This window comes from Poromitra crassiceps (assembly GCF_964638095.1).
Source record: "Poromitra crassiceps genome assembly, chromosome: 3".
NCBI lineage: Eukaryota > Metazoa > Chordata > Actinopteri > Beryciformes > Melamphaidae > Poromitra > Poromitra crassiceps.
Window position 1 is genome coordinate 56,634,560 of NC_139625.1, and position 18,740 is coordinate 56,653,299.

The following is an 18,740-nucleotide window of genomic DNA, read 5'->3' on the forward strand; positions in this document are numbered from 1 at the left end:
TTTTACAAGTAGAATTCAATACCCTTTCCACCCATCACGCAGTGAAGAATATACTCAGAACGAAACACAGGTTCTATGAACATGGAGACAAAGCAGGCAGAATACTCACGCACCAACTCAGACAAACATCCACCAACTCCCAAATTACAGAGATAAATACTGGTCGAGATACAACCACATGCAACACCCAACTTATTAACAATCAATTTAAGAAATACTATTCAAACCTATATCGCTCCCACGTAGGAACAAATAACTGCACAATGCAATCATTCTTGGATGAATTAGATACTCCCACTCTTGACTCAGAAGTCCAGACATCTCTTGATGAGCCACTTACCATCTGTGAGATACAAGCCGCGATTCAGTCCATGCAGACCGGAAAGGCCCCGGGACCTGATGGGTTCCCGGCTGAGTATTACAAGGCCTTCTCCCCCAAGCTAGTACCGATCCTCAAAGCCATGTATGATGAAACGCTAGAAAAGGGTAATTTACCACCAACCCTCACACAAGCGACCATATCAGTTTTGTTAAAGAAGGATAAAAACCCACTTGACTGCTCATCCTACAGACCCATCAGTCTTCTATGTTGTGACTACAAGATATTGACCAAATCTCTTGCAAACCGTCTAAACGAGGTGATGCCTACAATTATACATCAAGACCAGACAGGCTTCATACCAGGACGGCAGTCATTCTCTAACGTGAGGCGGCTGCTCAACATAATACACTCAGCCCACCCAGCACAGCTACCTGAGGTAGTCTTATCACTAGACGCCGAAAAGGCATTCGATAGGATAGAGTGGGAGTATCTACATGCAGTTTTAAAGAAATTTGGATTCGGGGAAACATTCTGTAAATGGATCAGTATTTTGTATGACAGCCCTAGCTCGTCTGTTAAGACAAATGGTGTAATTTCAGATTATTTCCCACTATGCAAAGGGACTCGTCAAGGTTGCGGTCTTTCGCCATTTCTGTTCGATTTAGCCATAGAACCACTCGCTATTGCGATCAGAGATGAGGAGAGAATCAGGGGCATCACAAGGGGCGGAGTAACTCACAAGGTTTCGTTATACGCGGATGACCTGCTCCTCTATGTAGCCGATCCACTACAGTCCATCCCGCACCTTTTACATCTGGTGCAGGAGTTTGGGAATTTCTCTGGTTACAAATTGAATTTAACTAAAAGCCTCCTCTTTCCTGCGAACAGTATCAGCAAAACACTAAAATATGACCAATTCCCCTTTAAAGTTGAACCTCAATCCTTTCAATACTTAGGGGTACAAATATCTGGCTCCTTCAAATCACTTACAGTGGCAAACTTTAATAAAATGTTAGACCGAACGAAAGCAGATCTAGAGCGGTGGTCAAGCCTCCCGATCTCATTAGCCGGACGTGTTAACACCATCAAAATTACAGTATTACCAAAATTCCTATATTTATTTCAAGTACTCCCTGTTTGGCTCCCTAAACAATTCTTTATTAAACTGGGAAGATGTATTACAACCTTTGTGTGGAACAAGTCAACCCCTCGAATGAAAAAGATCTATCTGGAGAGACCTAAACTTGAAGGAGGGCTGGGCCTCCCAAATTTTTTTAAATGATTACTGGGCAGCAAATATCTCTAAGTTACCTTTTTGGGCTTTGGCATTCGCGGGTGAAGACGGGCCCTCCTGGGCACCAATGGAACTTGCCTCACATTCATCAATCTCACCAATGTCATTGTTATCTGCTCCACTATCAGCATGCACTAAGACTAAAACTTTTTCAAACCCAGTAGTGTCGAACTCTATTAAAATCTGGATACAATTTCGCAGACATTTTAATTTTGACCAGATACTGTAAGTGGACTTTCTCCTCTGTCTCTGAACCATCTCTTTCTGCCGTCACAGATCGATTCAAGTTTTGCGGGTTGGCACAGACATGGGTTAGTCTTCTTTGAAGACCTATTCGACGGCCAATCATTCTTGTCGTTTGAACATCTATGTAAAGATCACAACATCCCAAAATCACACTTTTTCAGGTATCTCCAAGCTCGCAGCTTTGCGTCAAAACATTTCTCCACCTACCCTAAACCTCCAAGTAAGGATGTCACTCACCGATTGTTGAACTTGAATCCGTATGTGAGGGGCCTAATCTCCAGGGCGTATAACGTCATTCAGAATATCAACCCACCAACAACGACTAAACTAAGGCAGGCTTGGGAACATGACCTAGAAATGAAAATCTCGGAGGATGTCTGGGAAGACTGCATATCAACTATTCATACTTCTTCTATTTGTATTAGACACGGGTTAATTCAATTCAAGGTTTTCCACAGAATACACTATTCCAATGACAGACTTGCTAAAATATACCCATCTGTTAGTCCCACCTGTCCTAGATGCAGTAACCCAGTCTCCTTAGGTCACATGTTCTGGTCCTGTCCCTCGCTAATTAATTTTTGGTCTGATGTGTTTGAATGCCTTTCTGTTCTATGCAATGCGTCTCTTGAACCCAACTCACTGACCGCCATTTTTGGGGTTATTCCATTGGAAAATTTTGTTACAAATTCACAAAAGAAAGCGGTGGCATTCAGCAGCCTCATAGCATGCAGATTGATTCTAACAAATTGGAAATCCAACAAACACCCCCGTTTTAAGAGATGGATTCAGGAGGTGCTATCCTTGCTTCAACTTGAAGAAATACGACATACACTGAAGGGGTCGTATGGGAAATTTCTCAGTGTGGTCTCCTTTCATTGTGCATGTAAAAGAACTACTCTGACCTGTCACCTGAACATTTAGCCTATTGCTACTACAACCTATGTCTGACACTGGATCTTTTTTTGTTTGTTTTGTTTTGTTTTTGTTGTCCGTCTGTTGGTATGTGCTCTTGGTCTAAGGGGAGGTAGGGAGGGGAAAAGGGTGGGTAATATGTGGGTTTATGTCTGTAAGAGTCTATGTGGTTGTGGTTGTTTGTTTGTTTAAATAATTGCAAAACCGTAAATAAAGTCATAAAAAAAAATGATTGGCCAACACCAAATCCAATCCTCAGAATTGTCAAATCAACACGCTATGTTCAACATAGCGTGTTGATTTGACAATTATGAGGATTGGATTTGGTGTTGGCCAATCATTAACCCTCTGTCATCTCAGACAAAATTTGTTTTCAGTCTGAAACGTCTCCGACCCCTTGCGCCACTTGGGGTCCGTTGGGTTCAGCTCATCTTTAAAACCAGGAAAAGACAAGACCATATCATGATATTACGATATCCAAAATCTAAGACGATATCTAGTAGGGGTGGGGGAAAAAATCGATACACCACAGTATCGCGATATTTTGCCTGACGATATTGTATCGATATTTGGACGCCAAGTATCGATATTGCAAAAAAAAAAAAATTTTTTTTTTTTTTTTTTTGCAGGCCATGCCATGCCACCGGGCTACTATAAACTTTAGTTCCAAGGCCAGCAGTAAACAAACGGTAGCATATTTTCATTTTGTTTTAACAGTAACAGTTTTGTCATAACAGTAATTTACAAATTCCCCAGTTACTGAATGGGCTGCACAAGATGTTTTGTGTAAGTGAAGTGAAGTTGCAAAAACTACATAAGTACAGTAGTCCACACACACATCCAGTTAAGGTGGACTGTAAGTAGACTGTAACAAACAGTTCAGTTTGTCAGGTGCATGCAACTATGACATGACTTTATGAAAGTTGTTGGTCTGTCTACTTGACAATGTTGCTGCAATAAAATGGTTGAAGTCAGATGTACAGACTGAAAAATTGTTCTTATATAAATCAGCTGATGACAAAGTTTTCCTTTGGGGACATCATTTGCAGTTGAAAATGTAAGAAATCGCAGTATATCGAAATATCGCAATATTCAATATATCGCAATATCGATATATCGCAATACTATCGTATCGTGACTCAAGTATCGTTTCAGTATCGTATCGTGGGCATCTGGTGATTCCCACCCCTAATATCTAGTAGATATCACAACATTTATATAATATCAAAATATTGCCAGCCCTAGTGTGTGTGTGTGTGTGTGTGTGTGTGTGTGTGTGTGTGTGTGTGTGTGTGTTCCTGTATGTGAGTGTGTCACATACAGAATATTGAATATTTGTTTGTCAGCTGAAGTGCCAATACTGACACTTTTTCTCCACAATTGTCTTCAAAGAGTAAATAGCTGAATTAATTCCATCATCTGGAACACTGCCTGCATTTTAATCTCATTCTCCATCACAGCAGTATAAATGTCAGGGGGAGGTGTCACTTCTTGGAAGTTTGTTAGAGGAACAATATGGAATCAGTTCACAGTATGTCACAAGTAACAAGCACCATATGGGCATTCACAGTGATTCTGGGCCAAGGCCAAATGAATCTGTCCTTATAGAAAATTGAGTCCACATTTGCTACAGTGAACAAATGCAATGGACTGACGCACATCCAGCAGTCTTGAATGCAGATGTTGCTTAAAGTCGAGGTGAACCGGAACGGAATGCACTAGCGCGAAAACAAATTGAGAGGCGGACCATATACGGTGTCGACGATTTGATTTGACAATTCTGTCGACTGGCTTTGGCATTGGTCAATCATGGCGTGTTCCACCCCCAAATCCAGTGGGATTCAGCGTGTTGTCGTGCTACGCGAGTGGGATCGGCGGGGTGCCAGGCAGCCACCTGCTTCGTGCGGAGCGAGCGGACAATCCGATGCATGGGTGCTGCCCCGCCCGCCTGAAATCTCCGAGGAGCGACCCCTGACAACCACGCTCTCAAGCGCACGCCATTTACGATATTTCTGTAAATACGATATTCCTGGAATGCGCGTTTTAACGAGCCAGTTACATTTCTTTGCATTCTTAGAGATTATAGTTTTTGTTTTTTCTTCATGTTTCATACAATTGGCCAAGTTAGTAGTTAGTTTATGCGATAGGAATTCTGCCAGATGACAGGCACTAGGTGCCATTTTCTACTTCATTTGGAAGAGAAAATTATCCTGAAATGAAGATTTGATTGACAGCTGCATTTCGTGATATGATTGGTTGAAATGGGGTAGAAATTTGATAGTACTAGGTGACGTCAGCAAACTGTAGATTACTGTTATCAATGAAATCTTGAAAAATGAACTTTTGATGTGAAAAAGTGTGAAAAACTAAAGAAATTAGATTTTTGTGATTTTTTTGGCATACATTATTAAATAGGTGCACTGCATACCCAGGTATTTGAACTAAAAGAAAAGAAAAGTCATTTTTGGGTTCAGCTCGACTTTAACAATAAGTTCAGCTCACCTTTTTTATTGTTTTGTTTTCTCTTTATTACTTTTTACATGGTTCCTCTGGATGAATTAGATTTTTTTGTTGTTTGTTGCATCAAACCCCACCTCATCTTCCTTGTGATTGGTTCGTCCAGCTGAAGTGGCCTTTTCAACAAAAAAAGACCACCTTTTGAAAAAAACAGAATAGTGTGAACATGGCTTTAATTTGCACAAGATGGCAATTTAACCTTGTGTTTTGCACTCCCCCCTTTCATCTTCTTCCTCCCTTTCTCTTTGTCTCTCTCTCTGTCTCCCTCTCTCTTTCTCTCTCTCTCTCTGTGTCTTGCTCTCTTTCTCTCTCTCTGTCTGTCTCTCTCCAGCCCGAGTTGACAGTGGACAACCTGCCGTCCTTCCTCTCGGCGGGCAGAGCTCTCCTCCTCCTCTTCGTGGGCGAGGAGGAGAGGGGGAGGAGGGAGAACCAGGCGGTGCTGGAGGAGATGAGCCGAGCAGTGGAGGTGGGGGGGAGGTGGATGGAGAGATACCTGGCCTGCTGGATGCACCTGTATGTACCGTCAACTAGGGGTGGGCGATATGGCTCTAAAAGAATTTCATGATATTTCAGGGGATCCCTGAACGATATGACAAAATACTGAAAAATATTAATATAAATATTAATTTCAAGAACATACAATTGCAACAAAATAAGTGTTATGGTTTTATAGGTTAGCATAGACATAACAGTTTGCCTTCAAATATTCAAATATACCTTCAAATATTACCATGGTTTGTTGTACCTGCTCTTTTGTAGCCAAACCACTTCCACACTACTGAAGTCAGCCTTTTTTGGAATTAACTCCTCCACCGTGGAGCTGCTGTCAGCCGTGCTTGTTGTTGCTGTGGGACCGTTACACAGGGTAACGGTGTGACGTCATTACATCAACAAGTTGGAATATTGCCATTATCACAATATGAATTTTTTACCATATGAATATGTATTGGGATATATCAAGATAACAAATCATATCGCACACCTCTACCGTCAACCAGTGGTCGCATTAACTGAATATTCTTTTTCTGTCTTTTACCGATTCCCCCCCCCCAACCCATCCATTCATACTTTTTCATTTAACGTTGATATTGATAGATGAATAGATTGCTGTAAACAATATTCTGATGCTGTGTGTTTGCAGAGGCCGTACTCCAGCTGGTATCTCTGTCCTGGAGTCATACCTGGGCTCTCTGCCCCCCCTCCCTGCTCTGCTCCTCACCCAGCTGCCCTCCGGAGGGGAGATCTACCACTACCCTCCCAACGCTCCCATAGTGGTGCGCTCCATCCTGCACTGGCTACAGAGGATCCAAGATGGCAGCGAACCACCCGCAGGTAAGGGGGAGGGTCTAGTAGAATTAAGAGGATACACTGGAATAGAATACAATAGAGGTGGAGAGTGAGTGGAGAAAGAAGCGTGCAAAAAATCTTCTTTTTTATTTTTAATTGAACAGTACACAAACAAAACAAAACAGACTCAGACACAGGAAAAGAAAAGAAAAGAAAAGAAAAGAAAAGAAAGAAAATAACATACAAACATCATCAACATTCAATATTACAATGTGGTGCTACCAGCCACATAATGTGCTTATGTGCACATAGGATCCCACGCGTGAGTCCATGAGAAACCAACCTGGCGAGTCACCCGTCACCCCTAACCTCATCAAGGTAGGCTAGAGATGGGTCCCAGATAGTTTGTTTCTTTTAAAGTGGGGTTCTCAGGAACCTGAGTCTCTCCATCCGTATAGCAGAGATCATGTCCGTCAACCACAATTGAAAAGGAGATAGAAGCATGCAAAATTTAACAGGGTTCCTACTAGTGTTCAATATGGGTTTTTACATATGGGTTTTACATAGCTGCTGATCATATTTTGTGCTGATATTAGGGCTGGATGATATCAAATATCACAATAGTTTTGACCAAATACCTCTATCAAATTGCGACAGTATTGTAGGGATGACTAATGCAGCCGGCCAATAGTCCTATAGTCGTAGTTCTGTCCAGTTGCTATCATATGCACATTTTGTGAGTCGGATTGGATCCGCCCTAACATTTAATGGGTTCTTCCTTGGCCCACCCTTCCACCAAATTTCATGGCCCAGTAGTTTTTCCGTAATCCTGCTACCAAACAGACAGACAAACTGCACCGAAAACATGATAACCTCCTTGGTGGAGGTAATTAACAACATATAACTTTTTTGTGTGCACTATGACATTTCTACTGGGACTGTCTGGCAGCCATGTTGTTTCCCTCAGAGAAACACTCAGATTGTACAGATTGGATTTCCCCCTGGCTGACTCTCGCTGATCCCATCACATTCTATCACAATGTGTGTTGCTGGTATTTACACCACTCCTCCTCCTCCAGATACAGACTGTATTTACACCACTACTACTCCTCCAGATACAGACTGTATTTACACCACTACTACTCCTCCAGATACAGACTGTATTTACACCACTACTACTCCTCCAGATACAGACTGTATTTACACCACTACTCCTCCTCCAGATACAGACTGTATTTACACCACTACTACTCCTCCAGATACAGACTGTATTTACACCACTACTACTCCTCCAGATACAGACTGTATTTACACCACTACTACTCCTCCAGATACAGACTGTATTTACACCACTACTCCTCCAGATACAGACTGTATTTACACCACTACTCCTCCAGATACAGACTGTATTTACACCACTACTCCTCCAGATACAGACTATATTTACACTACTACTCCAGATACAGACTGTATTTACACCACTACTCCTCCTCCAGATACAGACTATATTTACACCACTACTACTCCTCCAGATACAGACTATATTTACACCACTACTACTCCTCCAGATACAGACTGTATTTACACCACTCCTCCAGATACAGACTGTATTTACACCACTACTCCTCCTCCAGATACAGACTATATTTACACCACCACTACTACTCCTCCAGATACAGACTGTATTTACACCACTACTCCTCCAGATACAGACTATATTTACACCACTACTACTCCTCCAGATACAGACTGTATTTACACCACTCCTCCTCCAGATACAGACTGTATTTACACCACTCCTCCTCCAGATACAGACTGTATTTACACCACTACTCCTCCTCCAGATACAGACTATATTTACACCACTACTACTCCTCCAGATACAGACTGTATTTACACCACTACTCCTCATCCAGATACAGACTGTATTTACACCACTACTCCTCCTCCAGATACAGACTGTATTTACACCACTACTCCTCCTCCAGATACAGACTGTATTTACACCACTACTCCTCCAGATACACATTGTATTTTTAACATTTACACCACTACTCCTCCAGATACAGACTGTATTTACACCACTACTCCTCCAGATACACATTGTATTTTCACCATTTACACCACTACTCCTCCTCCAGATACACATTGTATTTTCACCATTTACACCACTACTCCTCCAGATAGAGACTGCATTTACACCACTCCTCCTCCTCCATATACATTTACACCACTCCTCCTCCAGATACAGACTGCATTTACACCACTACTCCTTAGGATACATACTGCATTTACACCACTCCTCCTCCAGATACATACTGCATTTACACCACTCCTCCTCCAGATACATTTACACCACTACTCCTCCAGATACAGACTGCATTTACACCACTACGCCTCCTCCAGATACAGACTGCATTTACACCACCACTCCTCCTCTAGATACATACTGCATTTACACCACTCCTCCTCCAGATACATTTATACCACTACTCCTCCAGATACATACTGCATTTACACCACTCCTCCTCCAGATAAATTTACACCACTCCTCCTCCTCCAGATACAGACTGCATTTACACCACTACTACTACTCCAGATACAGACTGCATTTACACCACTACGCCTCCTCCAGATACAGACTGCATTTACACCACTCCTCCTCCTCCAGATACAGACTGCATTTACACCACTCCTCCTCCTCCAGATACAGACTGCATTTACACCACGCCTCCTCCTCCAGATACAGACTGTATTTACACCACTACTCCTCCTCCAGATACAGACTGTATTTACACCACTACTCCTCCTCCAGATACAGACTGTATTTACACCACTACTCCTCCTCCAGATACAGACTGTATTTACACCACTACTCCTCCTCCAGATACAGACTGCATTTACACCACTCCTCCTCCTCCAGATACAGACTGTATTTACACCACTACTCCTCCAGATACAGACTATATTTACACTACTACTCCAGATACAGACTGTATTTACACCACTACTCCTCCTCCAGATACAGACTATATTTACACCACTACTACTCCTCCAGATACAGACTATATTTACACCACTACTACTCCTCCAGATACAGACTGTATTTACACCACTCCTCCAGATACAGACTGTATTTACACCACTACTCCTCCTCCAGATACAGACTATATTTACACCACCACTACTACTCCTCCAGATACAGACTGTATTTACACCACTACTCCTCCTCCAGATACAGACTATATTTACACCACTACTACTCCTCCAGATACAGACTGTATTTACACCACTCCTCCTCCAGATACAGACTGTATTTACACCACTCCTCCTCCAGATACAGACTGTATTTACACCACTACTCCTCCTCCAGATACAGACTATATTTACACCACTACTACTCCTCCAGATACAGACTGTATTTACACCACTACTCCTCATCCAGATACAGACTGTATTTACACCACTACTCCTCCTCCAGATACAGACTGTATTTACACCACTACTCCTCCTCCAGATACAGACTGTATTTACACCACTACTCCTCCAGATACACATTGTATTTTTAACATTTACACCACTACTCCTCCAGATACACATTGTATTTTTAACATTTACACCACTACTCCTCCAGATACAGACTGTATTTACACCACTACTCCTCCAGATACACATTGTATTTTCACCATTTACACCACTACTCCTCCTCCAGATACACATTGTATTTTCACCATTTACACCACTACTCCTCCAGATAGAGACTGCATTTACACCACTCCTCCTCCTCCATATACATTTACACCACTCCTCCTCCAGATACATACTGCATTTACACCACTCCTCCTCCAGATACATACTGCATTTACACCACTCCTCCTCCAGATACATTTACACCACTACTCCTCCAGATACAGACTGCATTTACACCACTACGCCTCCTCCAGATACAGACTGCATTTACACCACCACTCCTCCTCTAGATACATACTGCATTTACACCAGTCCTCCTCCAGATACATTTATACCACTACTCCTCCAGATACATACTGCATTTACACCACTCCTCCTCCAGATAAATTTACACCACTCCTCCTCCTCCAGATACAGACTGCATTTACACTACTACTACTACTCCAGATACAGACTGCATTTACACCACTACGCCTCCTCCAGATACAGACTGCATTTACACCACTCCTCCTCCTCCAGATACAGACTGCATTTACACCACTCCTCCTCCTCCAGATACAGACTGCATTTACACCACTCCTCCTCCTCCAGATACAGACTGTATTTACACCACTACTCCTCCTCCAGATACAGACTGTATTTACACCACTACTCCTCCTCCAGATACAGACTGTATTTACACCACTACTCCTCCTCCAGATACAGACTGCATTTACACCACTCCTCCTCCTCCAGATACAGATTGTATTTTCGTGAAATCTTAACTCAAGGGGTTTTGTGCAGCCAGCCCCACGGCCTTTGCACTCTTATTTTTGATTGTTTGTCATTTTTGTCGACTTAGAAATGGCAACTTATTGTACCGTTGCACTGATTGTAATTCTGGATAAGGCTGAATGTCTAGAATGTAAATGTTTGCGAGAGCTCAGATTTGAGTGTAAGCAGGGATCAGACTAGAGAGAGACAGAAAGTGCAGGACTAATTGAGGAGCATGTTGAAAACCACTCCTCAGATGGCATGTCAGTAACTTAAGTGAATGATGATTAACATTCACCAGCCTAAATGATAAGGGGTGAGTCAGCGGATATCATGAGGTGAAATAGATTAGGAACAACACTAATCTATGGAGCACATGTGGAAAACAAGTGTGGCAAAGTACTGTAAAACCAATTATAGCATTGATTTTACAGCTATCTAGGAACATAATGGTGTAAGTTTTCCCACTATGGACATTAGAGAAATGGAACTACCGGTATCTGATAATGGAACTATCTTCTCCGAGCGTATAGAACTTAGATAGGTCACCCATTTACATTATTATGCAGGGGTGCTCTTGCTCTACAACTAGCTATTTGGACAACAGTGACAAAGCCCAGCTCAGCATTCCTCTGTGTTGCTTATCTAAGGGATGTGACCGGTATGTGCAAGAGGCTTTGATCTGGTCTGTATCTGTAATGACCGTAAAAGGCTCTTTAGATTATAGTGATCATGATGGTTGTTCGGGTCATTTCTGGCTTTAAAACTCAATTGTCTGATGTCATTAACCCTTGACCTTTGAACCCTGTAGTTTGTACAACTAGAGGCCTGGATAACTGGTCTCGTTCTGACTCGTCTCTATCTGAGACACGACAACCAATGGATTAGTGTCATCCCCAACACATTCCATGCATTCTCTGTGGAGAAACCAGAGCCTTGCAGCTCTGAGGGGTCTAGAACTTCGTTAAGCCGCCAGTGGTTCAGTGTTTACTTCTTAGGACTTGTTTAGGACAATGTTTTGTCGCCCAGCAATATGAGCCAAAACTCCAGTCGCTGGCTGCAATTGTAACTTTGGAACATTCACTGGTTTTAAACAAACCTCAAATATGTATTAGGGCTGTCACTTTTTCCCAAAATAAACTTTGAACGAACTTTAATTGCCCGAAATTCGTTCGAATATATTCTAAGTTTTTTGGTTACGGTAATTAAAAAAAAAAATTTTTTTTTTTTTTTTTTTTTTTTCAGTCCAGGCCACCGGGCATCAGCCCGACGTGTTAGCTTGGACGCTCACAGTCACAACACTGCCTCACAAACTTGGCTGCATCCAACTCGAGACAACTTTTCAGACCCTGGAGACAATCTTTCTCAGAAGAGACTAACGCGACAAATCTGGAGACTTTTTCTGACATGGGATTAACATTACCAGCAAGCAGCAGTTGGTTAATTTTGGTTCATAAAAAAAAAAATAATAATAATAAAAAAAAAAAAAAAAAAAAAAAATCGAACAGTCAATTTAGATATCGAACACGAACCCCTACCCCACATTCGAAGTTGCATTCGAATTTCGAATGAAAAGTGACAGCCCTAATATGTATCCATGAGTGTGACAATTGAAATAATACAAATAAACATTCTTATAAAGGCCCAATGCTCAATTTAACACGTTCACTGCCAATGACGTGTTTTTACGTCAAACAAAATCCAACCGTTCACTGCCAATGACGTGTTTTTACGTAAAAAAACTCGATTTTGTTTTTTTGACGGTGGGATGTGCATCTAACCCTTTTACATCTCTTATATAAGTATTGGACGTGTACAACGTGTACAACCCATTCCACCGACCCACTAAGTGGCGACAGTGCTTTCCTGACTAGAGGAAGGCAAGCAAAAAGCAGTGTGACGAAGCCATTCTCATGAAAATGGATTGGCGAAAACGCTTTCGTTTTCGCGCTGATTTCTGGCGGTGCGGGATTGCAAATTTGCATAATAGATTACGGGTGGAACACACTTTGAAACACGCAGCATAAATATGACCAGAATCGCAAAACCTTCATCAAAGCTCTCAACCAAAACTCCAAGAAGCGAGCGAGTCCATCCAGACTTCCTCAAAGAGCGGCCGCGCAGACAGGCACAGCAGCAGCAAAGCAGTGAGACTGGTGACAAGCTTGTGACACGGCCGCTGCAGCCAAGAAGAACGCCCACGGAGGGAGGAGTTGGAAGCAGAGGGGGGTTTCCTGCTGTTATGGAGGAAATTACTGTTCAAAACTATTGTTTAGATGTCTGACGTCTTACTGATGCCAAAAATGAATGGTTAAAGTGACTGTTCTATCGAATTTCACAAAAAGCCGTTTATCTCTGAATAATTTTTCTGACGCTGAAACCATGCTGTATTCAACTGCTAATGCTTACATAACTACTAACTCTACAAACTAACTCTTTTAGACAGAGAAAGCACACATTCTATTAGTTCTTTTGAGATATTGTGTGTTCACAAAATCTTAGCAGAAAAGAATCCTCGGGTCTTGAAAGATGAGCCAGAATCCTCAAAAAAACCCTCTGGCAGAACCTACCTACAGTAAAAAAAAAACGGCTGGCAGTGAATGTGTTAATTATAAATAAAACAATATCCATATTGCAAAACTCAAACAGGCAATGTATATTTTTAAGAACAAAGAAAATACTAATAACTATGTTTCCCACATTATTTGGAGAGATTGTGGTGGGTAGACCTTGCTTGGACCCTCTTGGGGGTTCGGGAGGCCATGCCCCCTGTAAGAAAAATGTGTACATTTTAAACTAAAATGCATGAATCTGGTTCACTTTGAGAACCAATTTAAGAGGCTAGATCAGGGGTGGGCAATTATTTTTCATGGGGGGCCACATGAGAAACCTAGATTGTTGCTGGGGGCCGAACAAATATTGTCATGCCGTAACCCAGGAACTTTGATGATAGAGAGGACCACAAAATAATGTCCTCGCTACCAGAGGGCTAGATTTTGCTGAGGGTTGGGGGCCAAACGGCGCTGGCGCGGAAGAATTTTGGGCATTTGAAGTTAGGTTTAGAGGAATAACTAATTTTAAATGAACAGTTGTGATGTCATTATTCAGTCTTAAACACCAATATTTTATCCTTTTCTCACTCACTCCTATGTCACCACTTGCTCTCCCTGCAGGGCTTGAAATTCACTTTTTTGACCACCTGCCAATATGGCTGCTAGAAGTTACCAGCCAATTAGAATTTCCACTAGCCAAAATGTTTTTCTCGAAATAAACCAGAATATGAGTGGGTTAATTTAAGCATAAGTATCAGTAAGTGGCCCGGGATTCTCAAAGCCTGTGTTGAGGGTCACACAAGAACAAAAATGCACTCTTGAAGCTAAATAAATCCAAAACCAACAAGTTAATTATTTACAGTTTTACTTCATTGTAGAACAGTCATTTCTTACACATGAGATTACCGGTACTTTTAGCCTTTTAGTCATAAAGATTATTGAAAGATATTCCATATTCCAGACTGAAATGTTATAACAGAAGTGGAGTATTGGCCAGAATGAGATGAACATTTGGACACTTATTCAGCGGGTATCTTGTATGTTGCGTTCAGGTGCACTGTAATTTTTTTTATTTTATTTTTTACCGTGTATAAAGTAACCGGTAGGCCAGAGGCCAGTAGGCGGAGAAATAGCCGGCTGCCAGGGCTTGGGGAACTCCCTGCATGGGGAAATAAAAACAAACATAAATCAATAAAATAAGCATTAAAAAGCAAACAAAAACAACAATAATTAAAATATACTGCTCAAAATCTAATAAAATCCAATAAAATCAATAAAATGAATAAGAACTAAAATAATACAAATTAAACCCAGCTTCTGTTTCTCCTGATCCAACTCTTTACTGATGATTTAAATGAGATGTAGGGGTTTATAGACTTAAGGTCTGCTGTTTTGTCAGTTAGGTTGTATTTTCCTTAGCAAGCCATGAAACTAGGGTTTGACTGATATAATAATAACTGATATGATAATCAAGGCCGATACAGATATTTTTTAGATTAAATCGATAGCCGATATTTGTGCCAAAATTCAGATCTTTCAATTGTTACCATTTTCATGCAAAACTTGTATGGTGGCCACTGGCCAGGGTGGAAAAGCCTCTATGGGCCGTTAGACCATCATGGGACACTAAAACTCCATTGAAGTAAGTGTGTGTGTGTGTGTGTGTGTGTGTGTGTGTGTGTGTGTGTGTGTGTGTGTGTGTGTGTGTGTGTGTGTGTGTGTGTGTGTGTGTGTGTGTACATGCGTGCATGCATATATATATATATATATATATATATATATATATATATATATATATATATATATATATATATATATATAATGTTATATATTATTATTATTATATATGTTTTTTGCTCAAAATGTCACATTAGAATCAATTCAGGTTAAGGTTTTCCTATACACAGGCAGTGCACTATAATTTCTATATAATATGTATGCAATGAAATCAAATAAAAATGCAAAAACTACCCATGATATTGGAGGTGGACACTCTCTGGACCATATCAGATTTTTGTTAAAAGGCCAATTTCAGTTTTCATCCCAACCCTCACCTATGGTCATGAAGTATGGGTCATGAGCAAAAGGATGAGATTGTGGATACAAACAGCTGAAATGAGTTTCCTCGGGTTCTTAGGGATAGGGTGAAGCTCGGTCACCTGTGACAGACTCAGAGTAGAGCCGCTGCTCCTTCTCATAGAAAGGAGCCAGTTGAGGTGGTTCAGGCATCTAGTAAGGATGCCTCCCTAGGGAGGTTTGCCAGGCACATCCAGCTGGAAAAGGCCACGGGGCTGACCGAGGACCAGGTGGAGTGATTATATCTCCACGCTGGCCTGGGAACGCCTTGGGATCCCCCAGTCAGAGCTGGTTAATGTGCAGGGAAAAGGAAAGCTGGGGGCCCCTGCTGGATCTGCTACCTCCGTGACCCGACTCTGGATAAGCGGTTGAAGATGGATGGATGGCCAATTTCAGCCTGATATATCGGTCTTATCCTGTATCTAATTTGACATCGTAGTTACAGTATCTATCTGTCTCGGTAGGAACGATGGATGAGGATCGTTGGACCCCCGTAGTCCCGTTCTATGACTTCCTGTCCGTCATGGACCAGGAAGTGCCCGGCTACGCCCAGCAGCGCACTCCAAAGTCCAAGGAGAAGAAAGGCGAGGGGGAGGAGAGGTGGGTAAGCAGGGGAGGTGTGGAGGGAGGAGACACACGAGCCTCCAGTCCATCCACTCCTCCGCTGCACTCTGAGCTGTGAATGAACAACATGGAGCTTCAGGTCAGAGGACTATGGTGGTTCCAATGGAGATTCTTCTTCTCCTGCTTTGTTGTGTTGTCCTAATTAGCCTTGGCTTTGACCGATATATGTTTTCTGGATAGCAACATTTTTAGATGGAATCTGCTGATAGCCGATATTATGAGTTGATATTCAGTAGTTTCATAAGACAGCGGGGTTCTCACGGCTCCTGGAAAGCCTTGAAAGTCTTGAAAGTTTGTGAATTTGAGAAGGGGAAAAAAAAATCAATGTCTTGATAGTTTTTGAAAATGGACACCATGGTAAGCAAGCGAGAAAACGAACGTTAAACGAACCTTCAGCTATGCCTGGAAAACATAAGTTCTCAGTGTTGTAACAATAATTATCAGCCCAATACTGTATATCAACAAACATAATATATGTCGGTCTAATCGGGCTATCAAGGGAACTTTGACATACAGTATTTCTAGCCAACTATACAACTATACTGTATCCATGGCTCTGGGGCCGACAGGGAAGATGGAGAGAGGAGAAAAATGTGTGGCTTGTCACTGTGAAGCTGTTTTTTTTAAAGCTTTTTATACGGATGAATATATTTTTGTATCAATTGTATTTATAATCTGTCTCCTGCTGTTAATGTGACATTACACACACACACACACACACACACACACACACACACACACATTTTCCCAGAGAAGTTACAGAGACTGACTCTCGGTCAGCTGTTTGATCAGTTTCATTTGGTGGTTTGTTCTGGTTATTCGACTTTAAACAAAACTATGAAGTCATTTACAATAACAGCTGAAACTTGATCATAAGCTCTTTCCTCAAAATATGGTAAAATAGTGTTCTGTGGCTGTAGTTAGGTAATATCTGCAATATTCAGGGCTCCTGCAGGTCTGGAAAAGTACTAAAAATGAATTTGATCATTTCCAGGTCTTGTATAGTTTGGGAATTTGAAGAAAATGCCTGGAAAAGTATGGGAAATGTTGTGGCTTAGGTCTGATACACACATAATTATAGTTTTTATGTTGTTGTGTAGACCCGCTTTCAGTCCACAGTTTTTGTTGATGTGAAGAATAATCTTATTACCCAGCTGCTGTCAGCATGCATTCTATCAAATACCCACCAAGATCAAATCCAGTCAAGAACATAGTCTGGAAAAATACTGCATTTTAAAATGGAAACCATGTATTGATATTTGTGGCCTTGAAGAACAATCTTCAGCTAGTGTTGTTGCAATTCCTCCTAGTTGCCAGTAGAGGTCGATAAATATCAAAGAGACCTTAATGTCCCTTTAAAGGAGACTTGAGTGGTGTATGAGATGGGATGTCTGGCAAATATATAACCGGTAATGGAAAACAGAAATATCAACTTATTCATTAGATTTATGCCCCCTTTGTGGTTTATTCAACAATTGCTTCAGAAATTTGGAATAAAAAAAAGTATTTGTTAATCAAACAACAGAGATACTGCATTTTTATTTCACATCTTGAAAAAAAAGACAAATATCTAGATGAGATTTCCAGTCAGGGAAAAACATCTGGAAAATGAAATGGGGAAAAAAGACATGGAAAACGTTTGATTGGTCCTGTGAAATCATGACTCAGCATGCAAATTAGAATGACGGGAGACTTGGGATTTTGAGTGCCGGTATATCCTTGTGCATTTGACCAGCAATATCCAGGATATGTCTTGTAAATGATTCCAACGTTATATTTCCCCCCATCGTTCCATCTCCCATCCCGGAATGACAGTGGCATCATATAATCACTGGGCCATTTTCCTGGCTGATTTGCGGAAAAGATGTGGATTTGGTTTACCGGATCGGTCCATTTTAATTAGTGTCACGGTTTGAGAGGTGGATCCTGTTACCTTGTGTGGTTTGAAACCTATTGGTGTCAAAGTTAAAAGGGAACATCCATCCTACACCAAATCTAGACTGAAGTGGCCTAGATTGTAAATTTAGGGTGGATTTTCCCTTTGAAGCCCCCACATGAAATTGCTGTATTGCTGTATTTTGACTTTGTCTCGAGTGATCCCTGTGGGGGTGTGTGGGGGGGGGGGGGGGGGGGTGTAATCAGAGCAGTGGAAAATAGGATATGGAAAAGATAAATAGAGAGTACATGCTGATCATATTGAGAATACTACAATACAATAAGGTATTTTGAGCTACAGTGAGCTATGAATGTTGTAAAAAACTATTTTACATGTAAAGTCAATTCCAAGTCAAAACCTTTCAACCATCTATGTGAATATACTTAAAATGTACAGTGTGGCCAAATAAATGGGTTGGGTTGAGGCTTTACTCAATGTGGACTCTCTGTTATCTCCATTGTTGGTGTCAGACAGTTTGTGTCCATGTTGAAACAGATCATCCACCTTAAATCAGGAATAGCATATATG

At 41.4% G+C, this 18,740-nt stretch overlaps 1 protein-coding gene across 3 annotated transcripts in view; it reads left to right on the forward strand.

Annotated features, from left to right (window-relative positions):
* The window catches only part of txndc16 (thioredoxin domain containing 16), a 46,384-nt gene extending 27,881 nt beyond the window's left edge, over positions 1-18,503 (forward strand). For 2 of the 3 annotated variants that reach the window (XM_083633606.1, XM_083633605.1), the window contains exons 18-20: positions 5,626-5,807; positions 6,436-6,626; positions 16,117-18,503. In XM_083633606.1, the coding sequence (XP_083489732.1) occupies positions 5,626-5,807; positions 6,436-6,626; positions 16,117-16,334 (591 nt within the window). In that variant the 3' untranslated portion in view covers positions 16,335-18,503. The remainder of the gene's footprint in view (positions 1-5,625; positions 5,808-6,435; positions 6,627-16,116) is intronic. The other variant, XM_083633607.1, reaches the window with a different exon arrangement.
* The last annotated feature ends 237 nt before the right edge of the window (positions 18,504-18,740 follow it).